General features: G+C 42.3%; 1 protein-coding gene across 9 annotated transcripts in view; it reads right to left on the bottom strand.

Annotated features, from left to right (window-relative positions):
* Nucleotides 1–15887, bottom strand: part of RBBP8 (RB binding protein 8, endonuclease) — a 127085-nt gene that overhangs the window by 58881 nt on the left and 52317 nt on the right. For all 9 annotated transcript variants that reach the window (XM_073631466.1, XM_073631465.1, XM_073631467.1 and 6 more), the window contains one exon: nt 12566–12756. In XM_073631466.1, coding sequence (XP_073487567.1) covers nt 12566–12756 — 191 coding nt within the window. The remainder of the gene's footprint in view (nt 1–12565; nt 12757–15887) is intronic.

The following is a 15887-nucleotide window of genomic DNA, read 5'->3' as shown; positions in this document are numbered from 1 at the left end:
TGTTAGCGATCGCAGGGATCAGGCCTGACTCTGCGAACGCTGCAGTTATGCGTTTAGTGTTTTGTAAGTGACAGTGATCGATCGATACTGCACTTGGGTGGGCCGGGCTGGGCGGAGGGGTAAAACGCAGGTCCTAGCAGGTATCTGGGCTGATCCCACTAACACTGCGTTTTTGGGAACCCTAAACTGCTGGGGACGCTAGTATAGATCTGATTGGATCAGGTATTGATCTGATCAGATACTATACCACTAAGGGAGGTGTACGGTGCGTGCGTGGGTGTTAGCGGTACTGGCGCTAACCTGACGCTGCCTGGGGCTGGTGCTTGCCAGTTCACCAAAACGCTACCAAAAAAACTGTTAGCGATCGCAGGGATCAGGCCTGACTCTGCGAACGCTGCAGTTATGCGTTTAGCGTTTTGTAAGCGACAGTGATCGATCGATACTGCACTTGGGTGGGCTGGGCTGGGCCGGGCGGAGGGGCAAAACGCAGGTGCTAGCGGGTATCTGGGCTGATCCCGCTAACACTGCGTTTTTGGGAACCCTAAACTGCTGGGGACGCTAGTATAGATCTGATCGGATCAGATATTGATCCGTTCAGATACTATACCACTAAGGGAGGCGTATGCTGCGTGCGTGGGTGTTAGCGGTACTGGCGCTAATCTGACGCTGCCTGGGGCGACGCATATCACCGCCGGGCGATCAGGGGGCTAAACCTTTATTCGGTAATAAACAGCGGGTGCCCTGACACTATGAAAAATAAACCAACTAACCAGCGTCACCCGTAACGGTTATACGGTGATCAGTGGTGAAAGGGTTAACTAGGGGGCAATCAAGGGGTTAAAACATTTATTAGATAGTATATGGGGGTCCCTGTCGCTATAAAATGCTGACGGCGAACCTAAATATTTACGTTCCTAACTAGCGTCACCAGCGACACTAATACAGCGATCAGAAAAATGATCGCTTAGTGACACTGGTGACAGGGGGTGATCAAGGGGTTAAAACTTTATTAGGGGGGGTTAGGGGGGTACCCTAGACCTAAAGGGGGGTAACACTCACTGTCCTACCACAGTAACTGTCACTAACTGACACCCTGCAGTAATCAGAAAAAAAATAAAATAAAATACTGCTTGGTGTCAGTGTTACAGGGAGGGGGGAGGGGTGATTGGGGGGGGATCGGCGGGCGATCGGGGGTGTTTTGTGTGCCTGGCATGTTCTACTGTGTGTGTGTGTGTGTGTCGGTGCACTTACATGTCTTCTCTCCTCGGCGCTAGAACGGAAACTGCCGAGCCGAGGAGAGATGACATCACATCCTCTGCCTGTGTGTACTATACACAGGCAGGGGATGTTCCTCATTGGCTGGGAGCGATCGCGAGGGGGGGGCCACGATCGGATGGTCTCCCCCTCGTCTCTCATCGCTCCTAGCCAAATGCCGACCGCCGCTGGCACCGGGGGGGGTCCGATCGGACCCCCCGCCCGCGGGAAGGCAATCACGTATGGGTACGTGATTTTGCCTGCCCGTGCCATTCTGCTCACGTATATATGCGTGAGGCGGTCGGCAAGTGGTTAAAAGCCAGCAGCTACAAATACTGCAGCTGCTGACTTTTAATAAATGGACACTTACCTGTCCCAGGGTCCAGCGATGTCGGCAGGCGCCGCCGCCGCCATCCTAGGTGAGGGAATCAGGAAGTGAAGCGTTGGGGCTTCATTTCCCGGTTCCCTACTGCGCATGCTATCTCCTGGGAGCTGTGTGTTTCCCAGGAGACAGCGCGGAGGGACAGGAAGAGGCACAGACTCCCATGGGAGTCTATGCCTGAAGTGGGTGCAAATACCTGTCTTAGGCCAGAAAACTTAATCAGGGACTCATCAATGCAGACAACTTGATCGGGAGTAAACAAGGCTGCAAACTGTTGGTTGAAGTGATTTACGAGGGGCCGAATTTTGTAGAGCGATCGTATCCAGGGTCATCCCGAGGACGACAGAGTTTATTATCATTGAAGTGCATGAACCGCAAGATCTGCTCGTATCGTGCCCTGGCCATGGAGGCAGAGAACATGGGCATATGGTGAACTGGGTCAGTGGACCAATATGACCGCAACTCACTCTTTTTAGTTATGCTCATGAGGAGGGATAGGCCCAGAAAGGTCTTAAATTCAGAAACCGTAATAGGTTTCCATTCTCTGGCAAGGGTCAAATGGGGATTAACGGCGATGAATTGACCAGCATAAAAATGGCTTTGGTCCACAATAGATTTATAGAGATCCTTCGTGAAAAACAGCGAATAAAAAATCAAGTGACATAAAATCAACTGTTTCCACCTGAATTCCGGGTTGGTCAGTGAATGGGGGAAGTACGGGTGCTGCAGAAGTGGTGGGCTCCCAATTAGGATTGGCAAATGCAGCAGGAAGGGCACTATGGGCTCAACGAGCCTGTCTTTGTCTTCTTGGTGGCTGCGGGACCATAGTTGTGCTAGCCACCTCACCAGCTTGAACTGCACTTATGAGACACGCCACATCACCATGTGATACTGCAGTGCTTGTATGACTACGACCAGAGCGTGCTAGGCCGTTGGTGCTTGCCAGTTCACCAGAAAGATGAGCACTAGTACTGGCTCTCTGCTCCATACGAGAGCACCTCAACAACAGCAGAAGAATGGAACGGGTACGCCTGACCTTGGCAGGGACCAAAACTCCGTCGTCAGAGCCAACTGTCAGGGTGCCGCTGCTGTCTACAGCATAATATTCTAAGCCTGAATCTGACAGATGGGCAACTTCCTCTTCACTATCTGTCATGCTCAGAAATATGTAGGCCTCTTCACTAGTGTACCTTTGATTTGACATTTTGGTCTCTAAATTTACTGGTACACTAGTGAAACTCACAGAAAAAGAGCTCCTGTCAGCGACTGATTCAAACGCTACCAAAAAAAACTGACCATTTACTTTTTCCATCAAGTACCCATCCCCTATCCTGACTGAGTCTGGGCTCGACATCGAGGTGATCATCCTAGCAATGGACTAAGGCATTTATTTATGCTCTTAAGGTAAGAGCATTGAGAGCACATCGTTACCATTTGAACCACAGTCAACATGCTATGTTTTCTTCTATCTGATGGTGAAGATAACTGAACTTTTTGCACATTGGATTTTTATTTTGAACTTTGGTACCTTATTTGATACACTTGCTGCAACTCGCACACTTATTTGATAAACTTGCTGCAACTCGCACACTTTGACCATTTTTTGAACACTTTTGCATTTTTTATGGAATATTTTTGCACATTGTAGCACTTTGTTATCGGTGTGAAGTTCTATATCAACCTGTTTTTGCTCTCATATGCACGTGGTTTATTTAATTCATTGTTCATCATTAGCTTTTCTTCCTAGTTAGATATTGTCATTGTACAGTTACTTTAGCTATTGAGGTTATGCGCAAGATCACATATAATTATTTATATACACTTTATTAGTACTGGCTCTCTGCTCCATACGAGAGCCCTGCAGTTCTTGCACCTCAACAACAGCAGAAGAATGGGGTTGGGTACGCCTAACCTTGGCAGGGACCACAACTCCTTCATCAGAGCTATCTGTCAGGGTGCCGCTGCTGTCTACAGCATAATATTCTGAGCCTGAATCTGACAGATGGGTGACTTCCTCTTCACTATTTGTCATGCTCAGAAACGTGTAGGCCTCTTCACTAGTGTACCTTCGATTTGACATTTTGGTCTCTAAATTTACTGGTACACTAGCGAGACTCACAGAAAAAGAGCTCCTGTCAGCGACTGATTCAAACCCCACCAAAAAAACTGTTAGCGTCCGCAGGGATCAGGCCTGACTCTGCGAACGCTGCAGTTATGTGTGCTGTGTTTTGTAAGTGACAGTGATCGATTGATACTGCACTTGGGTGGGCTGGGCGGAGGGGCTAAACGCAGGTGCTAGCAGGTATCTGGGCTGATTCCGCTAACGCTGCGTTTTTGGGAACCCTAAACTACTGGGGACGCTAGTATAGATCTTATCAGATATTGATCCATTCAGATATTATACTACTAAGGGATATTGCATGCGTGGATGTTAGTGCTACTGGCACTAATTTGACGCTTCCTGGGGCGATGCAGACCCTATCTGATGCTAAAACCTAACTGATATCACCCGCCAGGCAATCAGGGGGTTAAACCTTTATTGGGTAATATACAGCGGGTGCCCTGACGCTATAAAAAAACAAACTAACCAGTGTCACCCGTAACACTAATACGGTGTTCACTGGTGACAGGGGGTTAAAGAGTTAACTAGGGGGCAATCAGGGGGTTAAAACCTTTATTAGGTAATATATGGGGGTACCTGACGCTATAAAAACCTGACGGTGAAACTAATCAACTAACTAGCTAAGTAGCCTCACCCGTAACACAAATACGGCGATCAGAAAAAAGATCTATTAGTGACTAACTGCCCTAACACGTATTACAGTCACAAATGACACCAATGCAGTAATCAGTGAAAAATCTGAAAACTGCAATTGGTGACACAGTCACAGGGAGTGAAGGGGTTAACTGGGGGGGCAATCAGGGGTGACAGGTGTTCCTATGTGTACTGGTGTTAGTGTAGTGTTGGTGCAACTCACTGTTAGACATCCTCTCTCCTCTCACTGGAATTGAAAAGACTCCACGAGGAGAGATGACATCACTTCCACTGTTTGTGTTTACACTTACACAGGCAGGGGAATGATTTCATTCGTTATGACCAATCAGCAGGTCCAGGCCATAAATCATTGGCCAAGACCTGAGGACTGATCGTACCTCTAACGAATCTGACCGCCGCAAGCACGGGGGGTGGGGGGGTTGGAAAAGCGCTATCACGCTCCCTGCCCACGGGGAGGGAGGGACGTAAAGGTACGCCCATTTGCCCACCCGTGCCATTCTGCTGACGTAAATCTGGTTAGAGTTCCACCCACTTTTACAACTTTATCTTAAAGAAATGACAACCCCTCCACCACTTGATTTTGGATATTTTTTTTTTTTTTTACTTACCTTCTATGAAGTACATAGTGTATTTCCGCCGAGGCACATTGCGTCACGTGCTTCTCCCCCGCTGCCTTCTGAGACCTTTGTGTGTCCCAGAAGATGACGGGGCCATTTAGGAAGCGCCAAGCGACTGAAGGCTCCACTGCCAGTCTCCCTTCGTTGGAATGGCGGCGCCTGCACCCGATCCGATGGACGGATCAGCCTTGGGGGGGGTCGACATCCTGGGCTCCCTGGACAGGTAAGTGTCCTTATTAAAAGTCAGCAGCTGCAATGTTTGTAGCTGCTGACTTGAAGAAAAAATTTTTTTGCAGCTGGAACTCGGCTTTAAGCAAATTTAATGTTTTGGCTTTGTCAATATAAGCAAGCTAGGTAAAACGTGATCTGACAAACAGACTAGTTATCAGTACAGATCATGATTTTTGGTGTGGATAGTTCTGGAGCCCAAAAAGTAGCCCCGTTCACACTGAATGCAGCTTTAACCCTTTCATGACTAAGCCTATTTTTGAAATTCGGTGTTTACAAGCTAAAATCTGTATTTTTTGCTAGAAAATTACTAAGCGTTCCCAAACATTATATATATATTTTTTGCAGAGAATCTAGAGAATAAAATGGAGATTGTTGCAATATTTTATATCACACGGTATTTGTGCAGCGGTGTTTTAAACGCAAATTTTTGGAAAAGAGACACGTTCATGAATTTTAAAAAATCCAAACAGTAAAGTTACCCCAATTTTTTTGTATAATGTGAAAGATGATGTTACGCTGAGTAAATAGATACCAAACATGTCACCCTTTATAATTGCACGCACTCGTGGAATGGCGACAAACTACGGTACCTATGAATTTCCATAGGCGACGCTTTAAATTTTTTTTACGGTTACCAGGTTTGAGTTACAGAGGCGGTCTAGAATTATCGCTCTCGCTCTGCCGATCGCGGCAATATCTCACATGTGTGATTTGAACACCGTTTACATATGCGGGCGCGACTTCCGTATGCGTTTTCTTCGCTGCGCGAACTCGCAGGGATGGGGACGCTTTAAAAATTTTTTTTTTTTTTAATTTATTTTATTTATTTTTATACTTATAAATTGTGTTTAAAAAATTTTTTTTTTTTTTTTTTACTTTTATTGCTGTCACAAGGATCCCTTGTGACAGTACTAGGTGGTGACCGGTACTCTTCATGGAGGGATTGGGGGTCTAAAAGACCCCCGATCTCTCCTTTGTACTTCAAAGTATTCAGATCGCCGAAAACGGCGATTCTGAACACTGTATATTTTTTTAAAACTGGCACCATTGGCAGCCGAGTAAATGGGAAGTGACGTCATGATGTCGCTTCCGCGTTTACATTGAGGAGGCTGGAACAAAGCCGCCCACAGCTTCGTTCCAGCCCGCCCCCAGCCGCCGAAGACAGCTGATTGGACACCGGGCCTCCCGATCGCATGGGAGGCCCGGTAAGAGCGGCGGGAATGTCCCCTCCTGCTCCTCTGGTATAACAGCCGAGCGGCTTTTAGCCGCATTGGTTGTTATACTCAGATAGCCGATCGACGGCTCTAAACAACGGTACCGGGATGATGCCTGCAGATGCCGAGTACGCAGATCTGCGTACGGTCGACGGGAAGGGGTTAAAATTGTGCGGCTTCACTTAAAATCACACAATTTCAAAGCCGCAGGTCAGTGCAACTTTGGGTGCGACTTCGCTGACATTGGTGAAACTTCACGCACAGATGTTTGAGCAAGTTGCACCTAAAATTGCAAAAAATAGTGCAGGAACTTTTTTCAAATCCGTGTAGCACCGCAAAGTCAGAGTCGCACAGATTTGAACAGTTCAATTGCCATGTCATGTGATTTGGATCTGTCAAAATGCATGACAAGTTGCACCGGTGTGAAAGGGGCTTAGAGATTTATTGCTAGACAACTTCTGAGACAAACCGTGTAATCACTGGAGCTCCAAACAGCTGTTCTCTATACTCAGTTCATCAGCTCCTGATACTGTAGGTGGCTGAAATCCAAATCCTCCCCATGCAGCCTGCAGAACTGCTGCCCGCAAAGCATGGTGCCCAGGTGGGTGCTTTTGATGCAAATACAAAAGCGAAGCAGCATGTCACGAAGAAACCTTTAACAATTATCTATAATATGCCTGCAGGCTCTGTATAATTTCGACATGGGTATTATAAAATCAGCAATTGTAAATAGCTTGGGTTTGCATTGCAAATTTATGTTGTGTCTAAATCTCACAAAAGCAAAATCTCAGGTGCCTCACTACAAATTCTTGCCATAATGTAAAATCATACCGAGATGCTATGAACATAAGATAAAATACATGTCAGCTATATTCCATTTACATTAGGAGCAATTAAGAAAAATACAATATGAAACAAGTATACCCAGTACAGCAAATATTTTTCTGCTTGACATCATCCTTGGTGTTGTTTCTTTACTTGAACTATGGAGTTTCACTTTAATATCATCACTGATGAGTCAATGAAAGGAGTCGTCACACTAGTTTATATTTTTACCTTTAGAATGATTCAGCTGGAGCCTCAGGTTTTGGTACATATAGACAGAGGGAGAAGTGGGCAAAGCTTTAGTTCCCAGGTTATTAAGGCCTTAAGGCACGTGGTTCTCTTAAATGTACCAATTATAAATTCACTGTGTTGTGAAAGGAAAAGATTTGTCCCTTTGTAAATGTTGAATTATGTCACTTGCTTTTTCAAAAGGTATTTCCTTATGTTAAAATATGCCTATAAGAAGCTGCAAATAGTCAGGCCAGGGCCCTTCTCTGCTTAGAATCCCAGCCAATCATCGGGCATAACCGTGCTTCTAAGCAGTGTCAAGCACCACTTGGCTTTCTTCAGTGTAGAAGTCTACTGCTTTTAATGTAGTGACCAGGAGAAGCCCAAACATTTATTAAAATGCAATAGGCTTCTGAGCCCAAGCAGCACTGTGCTAAGAATGCCCAGTAGTTCCCAATCAGTGGTGGACTTTCAGTGCTGGTACAAAGCAATTGGAAAGGTTCACATCAGAAATTTCCCACTAATGACTGTCAGTCTTTTGCAGCTGGAAGATTTACAGTATATAATACGGACTCGTGGTTGTGTCTGAGAACCACACCCCTAAAAAAGATATAAAATCATTCAGTTGTAATTTTTCTTTTAAATTTCACCTGATAAGCTCTTCTTTGGAAAAAGGCAGATGAAGAGGATTATTTATAGATTATATTTGTATCTGTGCACAGTCACTATGTTTGCCTTAATTTGAATGTTTCCAAGTAACATTTTGCATGCTATGCAAAAACTGCTTCTATAGTGTGAGAAAGCTTAGCGAACGGTTACATAAGCAGAAAAACATCTTCCTGTTAAATCACTTCTTTCTGTCCTGATTTATCACTCCCAAAATGAGCACCGGTCACAGATCAAAGTGATTAGTATTTTAGGATGCCAATAGCAATTTCCAGTGTTTTGTGTACAACAGCAGTACTATTAAACCTGAATAATCAACATTCTAAAAAGCTTTTTTTTCCCCACTCCACTACATACAAGAAAATAATGAAGGCTTATATAGAGCACAATGTCATTACTGGGCGATGCCTGTTACTGGGGAGCACAGCCTGTGCTTCTGCCTACCTCACCAAAGCAAGAAGGGCGTAGGATGAATAAACAGCCACCGACTTGTAGGGCTGAAACAACTAATCGATTATGAAATTAATCGATTACTATTTTCATAATCGATTAATCGGCCAGTAACATAATGGGGTTAAAAAACTGAAATGAGCCCTTTATAGTACAAAAAGACCAAATCGCTACTGTAAATATTACTTTCACAGGTCTACAATAAAAAAAATGAACCCCTACAGTAGTGATTATCTGCTTTTTTTTGGTACTATAAAGGGCTAATTTTAGTTTTTTTTAACCCCATTATGTTACTAAACGTCTTAGACCCGGTTCACATCTATGTGTTTTTTCGGTGCTTTTTGCAGAAACCCACTACAATTCATTTACATGAAAAAATGTATACGTTGCGCTAGAGTCAACTGTATCAATCTGAAATCTCTTGAATCTAAAAATATGTGCAAAATAACTCTCTCTGAGTGAATCAACTAGTGACAAATAAAAATCCAAACATATAGATATATACATATATAAATTAATATAAACCAGACATATTAAAGTGCAATGTGCATAAAAAAATGACGCAAAATAGTTAAAGTGCATACAAAGATTCAAAAAGTGCTTAGTGCTCCACAATTATCATAATAAACAGTCCTGATAAGTAATATTAAAGTGATTGGTGATATATAAAAAAGCCTGTGAATCAATATCAAAAAAGTGTGTATAAAAAGTGTCCATTGATGGCGTTATCCAACATGCTCATGTCTTTCACAAGACACGTGATCCCTGTGTCGAACACGTGTAGGGGAGGGGCCAGGACAGAGTGAGCAGCACAGTCTGTCTAAGTGGAGACGCATACTATACCCTTACATTGGCTACTATTTTGGAGGCTTGATATAGAGCGGTGCACTTACGCACCGGGATAGTGTGAGTACCCCATTGTGTAGAGTGTATTTTATTTATTTTTAATAAATTTACCAAACGATATCACTTCATCAACGGACACTTTTTATACACACTTTTTTAAAATTGATTTACAGGCTTTTTTTTTTATATCACCAATCACTTTAATATTACTTATCAGGACTGTTTATTATGATAATTGTGGAGCACTAGGCACTTTTTGAATCTTTGTATGCAATTTAACTATTTTGCGTAATTTTTTATGCACATTGCACTTTGTGTCTGGTTTATATTAATTTATATATGTATATATCTATATGTTTGGATTTTTATTTGTCACTAGTTGATTCACTCAGAGAGAGTTATTTTGCACATATTTTCAGATTCAAGAGATTTCAGATTGATACAGTTTACTCTAGGGCAGCGTATAAATTTTTTCTTTTAAATTATTTGCACGATATATGAAACGTGATCTGCGCCTGCAGCTGAGTATTGTTACTTATTTGGCATTGGATCGTTGTGGCTCGCAGGGTTTTTTTCTTATTAGTTCATTTACATGGTTTCCTATGAGATACATTAACATCTATGCTTTTTCAGCCGCTGCGTATTTGGAAAGGGTCAGGGACTTTTTTTTTAAACGCAAAACAGTGCTTTTTTGGTTCAATATAGTTCAATTCAGAAGCTGCAGAAAAGTATGTAATACGTTTTTGCAGCAATTCGTGTTTTTTAATCTGCCCAACAACAAATTGGCCCAAAAAAATGCAAAAGCGCAAATCGCAGCAAAATCACGTGCGCAAAAATCAAAACGCACAGCAAAAAGCACTGCAGAAACAGATCAAAAGCAAACTGCATAGGTATGTACCAAGTCTTATGCTGGCCACACGGATACATTTTCAGACGAGAATATTCAGACGAAAAATCTTTGTACATTCGCTGAATGAAAGAATGTTGTTTTTAAATTTTCACTTGTTTTTAACATTGTTATTAAAATGAATGTAATTTCTGAACAAAAACCACATACACTGTCTAAAAATTCCTTTGACCAAGAAGTTTTCTATTATTTCCAAATTTTCCCGTCACTGTGGCTGAAAATGAACGTCGATTTGACCACACTAATGATTCGAAAATCGAACAAACGTTCTTAAAATTACATTTTTTTTTTAAGGAAGCTGAAGATCGCAGAGATGTAAATGGTGTTTGACAGCTGAGTTTCTGTCCACTCCCTCTTATGTACTTGTATAAAGATGGCCATACACTATGCAATCTGATTGTATATTGTTTATGTAGTGAGAAGGGTAAACACTGATTGCATGTCATTTAAAAAACTGTCAGCTGGGAATGGGTAGGTAGGTAGGTAGGAGGGTGGATGATGCAGGGTGTGTGCTAATGAGGTCAGCTGATCAACTCCTTCCTGTGTTAAGACCTATAGTCTGACAAGGAAGTAAAGCAAAACTAATGGATACGTTTGGAAACATTGATGAGGACAAGTGAAGTGTCTGTAGATTTAATGTAAAGCTTTGATATTTTTGCATAAAAAGTACATTATTGCTATATTGGTACATAGGGGAGCTGGAATTTAGAAAAAAACGGTGAACAAAATTGAACTTATCCTTTAACTGCTACTGCAGTAAGATGACGGTAGTGGGAATTTTAAAATGACGAACAATGGTACTAACTGTGAGGTAGTTCCTGATGCTTCAGCCCAACTGCTCTTACTGAGAGTTCTCAGAGACTGGTTCACACCAGAGACAAAAGTGTGAAATGTGCCACGAAGCCAAGCTTAGTCCGAAGATCACATTCCAGGCTAGCAGAGCAATGTTTGGTCCTTGGGCCAGTGGGATTTAGCTACAGTATGGCCTCCAAAGCTGTTGCTGAGAATACATCGGTCCTGATAACTGCAGTGTAGAAACTAGCTAAAACAGTGGTTTTTGAGGTATTTAATGAAATCAAAGAAGAAAAAAAAAAAAAAAGGCGTCCAACCTACTAGAACAACAGCAAAAAAAAAAAAGAAAAAAAAAAAAAAAGGACTTGGGTTGCACTTAATCTCAAAACAATGGAAAAAGACTTAACTTCCAATGGTGCCTGCTCACATCAATGCAGAGCAATGGCGATATGTGGCTTTGGGGAAAGGTCCTGTGCTACTTTGGTGCGATGAAATATAATTTTGCTCCATAGACTTCAATGGAAATGCATCAAAGTCGCTTCTACATGTCATTTTGTGCTGGTTGTTATGAGGCAGCACTTGCTGTCATCCTAAACACCAGTGACTAATCCCTGATGTCAGCAGTAGGGATGAGTTATAGGTTGTTAAATAGCTAGTACCCGCCAACATCCTAACACACAATACGGCCGCATCCCCACAACATGGGAAGGCAGCCTCTGGCAAAGCACCTTGTTCCCATGTCGATGCGGACAAGGGCCTCTTCCCCACAACCCTGGCCTGGTGGTTGTGGGGGGTAGCTTATCGAAATTTGGAAGCCCCCTTTAACAAGGGGGTTCCCAGATCCTGGCCCCTCATGTGAATAGGTACGGGACTCTAGATGTAAGCTCCTTAATAACCAATGACTCATCCCTGCTAGCTGACAGCAGGGATGAGTAGCAGTAGTAAAACACGCATGAAAAACTTATCAAAAATGCATCATGTCGCACTGCAGCTGTACTACAAAACTGCATTAGAAAATCGGATCAAAACAGCACTGCACTAATGTGAACCTAGCCCTATTAATTCTACAGGCAGGGTGATATGGGAACTGGCTTAACAGTTTTTGTTTGCCAGTGCCCAACGCCGTGTAGTAAGCAATATAACCCAACTGTTGGGAACTCTTGAATTCTTGTGTGCCTTAATGGATGATAAAAAAATGTTTTTACTTTTCAACAAATAAGGTTCATCTTCTTATAAAGACACCCAATACTAGGTGTGGACCATGACTTAAAATGTATTTGTAGATCAGCTTACGCTACTCTACTGGTAGGGTTCATTCTTGTTATTTTGAATTATGACGGTCAGAACTCTAATCTGGAAAGAAGTCATGGAACTTACTGTTTGTGCTTTCTGAAATCTCTGATTCATCTTGTGTGCGTTCTGTATAGCGAATGTGCTTATTCAGTTTTCTTCTGCGCATTCTACTAACCACATTTGCAGAAATAGAACTAATTGGTGAATCAGGAATAATGCCATCCTCGCCATCTTCATGACTGGTTGTTTCTTCCTCATGTGCCCTCAGCATTGTGCTAAAATATTAAAGCAGATCCCAAAATCAAAATAGTAGCCAAAATATAATTTTTATACTTATTTCTGGTATCCAGTAGTTACAGTTTAGTACATTAAAATGACAAGTAAACTTTAATAAAGCACATACTAGCCCACCCCTTTTTTTTTTTTTAAATCAGATCTTTTTTATTGAAAATAACCACATTAAAAACAAAAAGCAACAGCGGTTTACGTTACATCATACAAATAAAATTCTACAGTTTGTGAGGACATAAAATATGACTTATTGGTCTACCATGTTTTCTATAAGGCAAACGAAACATCACATTTGGAAATGTAGATATACTTGTATGATAAAGTTACTATGTTTGTAACTCCTTAATCTCAATACGTGTCCTGTGCGTCCTCTGAAGATCATTTTTCATTTTATTTTTTCCTCCTCCTCCCCCTGTTCTACTTCCTGACCCAACAGTACCAACATCCCCTAACCAGTGGGGAGTAGTGTACGTTTTTTTTCCTCAGGTAACCATCAAACAAAACAAAACTATATACAGTTCAACCTCTGCAGTACCCATCAGTTGCATAACAACTTTCCATCTAAAGCTATTGCATGAATGGGGTGATGTTTTTCTCCTCCTCTTTCAAATCTAGTAAATCCCTCTCTGTTTAATTCTAAGATGGTGTATTTGATGAAGTGATTCTGCCTCCTAGGATTCTATCGTGGACCAAGCACAATGGAGCCAGTCCAGGGGTGGTCAACCAGGGATCCCATATATTCTCAAATTTTCTCCGTCAACCTCAGTGTTTATATGTGAGTTGTTCTCTAATAAGCGAGTCATTTACAGACGCAATACACTCCGCCAGTGTGGGTGTCGTTGTAGATAACCATTTTCCTGGCAATAAAAGTTTCCTAGCTAGAAATAGTGTCCTTAAAATGGCAATGTACATATGGGGAGTGTATTGTTCCTCATCTAGCCATCCCAATAGACATATCTTAGGGTCAGTTATAAGTTTGATGTTCCATATGCTATCGATAGTGTCTATCTCTGTTGCCCAATACCTCTGTAGTTTCGGCCATTTCCAAAGCATGTGAATAAGTGTACTATTGTCAATAAGGCAACGAGGGCATAATGGATCATCTCTCCTGTGCCATTTGTGTAGCTTCTTGGGTGTGCAATATGTACGGTGAATAATAAATAATTGGGTACGTTTTTGAGAGGAAGACCGGGGAACTTTAAGTACGTTATCTAGTATGGTGTTCCATTCTTCATCTGAAATTCCCCCTATGTCTTCTCCCCATCCAGCTCTACAATTCAAAGTCATTGTTTTAGATACATGACAAAGAAGTGAGCCATACATGGAGGAAATTTGACCCTTCCGGGATGATGACATGATTAGTTGTGTAAGTATCGCGGGTCTAGTTAACTCCCAGGTGGATATTGTGGCCTGTGCCGCTATGGCATGCCTAAGCTGTAGGTGCTGAAAGAATGATGTATTCGGTAAATTAAATTCTGAGCGTAATGATTGGAAGTCTCGGAGAATGCCGCCACAATATAATTGTGGGATGTAGTTTACTCCGCTCCTTGATCAATTGGAGAAATGTTTTAATTTGTTTAGTTCTGGGTAGTTACAGTTATTCCACATGCGTGACCAATTTGTGTATCCTGTGTATTGCAGGTGCTGTTTGGTTTTGTTCCATACTTTGTCTATTACTATTAGTGTGGGGTATTGTGTCAGAGCTCCTATTTCACCCGCCTCTATGCACTCCACAAGTCCACCGCCAGATAGCTGTGCGCCCACGATGTTCCGAATAGGATCAGAGGACTCAGGGTAAAGCCAGCCCGTTAGGTGTTTCAGCTGAGCCGCCATAAAATAGTAAAATGGGTTTGGAACCGCCAATCCACCCGAGTCCTTTGCTTCCTGCACGGTTTTCAATTTAATCCTAGGAACCTGTTTCCTCCATATCAATGCTCGATTGATAGTATTACACTTCCTAAACACATGAATAGGGATCCATAAAGGAGCATTGTGGAGTGCAAATAGTAGTTGTGGGTTCCAGGTCATCTTTATCAAGTTGCAACTGCTGACAACAGGGAGAGGCAACTTAGTCCAGCTGGACATTTTTTCCTGAAATTTTTTAAAGAGTGGGTCTATATTTAGCTTTATATATTGATCTAAGTTAGGGTGTATAACTATGCCAAAATATTTGAACTTATCCACTACTTTAATTTGTTCAGCTGTCTGAGGCAGGAGCCCCGCCAGGGGATCTAAAGGTAGTATTGTCGATTTGTCCAAGTTTATTTTAAATCCGGAAAAGTTCCTGAATGTTTGAATCAGTTCCATGTGCTTAATCAAAGAGGTGGACGTGTTACCTAGGAATAGAAGGGCATCGTCAGCATAATCTTCCAGTTCACCCCACCTAAATCCAACTATCTCTGGGTTCCCCCTTATGGCAGCCACCAGTGGTTCAATGGCTATGGCAAAAAGTAAGGGCGATAGAGCTCTGTCGGGTTCCAGCCCACCCATTTTATAGTTTAGAAACCTCAGAACATATTTCGGCATGATAGCCATGGTCTACTTAGATGTTTGCCTCCTTCAACCAATAAAGGCTTGTTCAGGGCTATACACCAAAACAGGAGACACTCTGAATATAGCCCAATTAATGTCTATGGGGAGCATAGACTAATACACTTTTTTTTGTAGAAGTGCACTTGTCCTGTAAACAGTTGTTCTAAATAGGATTGTAAAAACCACATGGTTATGTTATAGCAATAAGAAAGGTCATGACGGAATTTACTTTGTGAAGGAAGGGTGCATAAATGGCCTTATATGTACTGCAACGTTTTAGTCTCTCAAATGTGCAACACACAGAACAATATTTTCTAAGATAGCCTTTATGGTATAACTGGTACAAAATGAGGAAAGAAGGGAGCACCCAGCTTGATGTAATTTTGTTAGTACGCTAAATAAAAGTTCTTGAATCGATTTCCAAACTCGCAATTCTTTTGGATACCAGGCGCTCCTTCCTTTCCTCATTTAGTCCCAGTCTTGCATGCGTAAAACAACCTTAAGGTTGTGCCAAAAAGGCAGCAGCCCAAGATGGTTTCTAACTTATCTCCACCACTGGGCCTAAGCCCCATGAGGGTCTAAG

This window comes from Aquarana catesbeiana, linkage group LG05, assembly GCF_042186555.1.
Source record: "Aquarana catesbeiana isolate 2022-GZ linkage group LG05, ASM4218655v1, whole genome shotgun sequence".
Taxonomy (NCBI): domain Eukaryota; kingdom Metazoa; phylum Chordata; class Amphibia; order Anura; family Ranidae; genus Aquarana; species Aquarana catesbeiana.
This window is presented reverse-complemented; position numbering and strand designations above follow the sequence as displayed.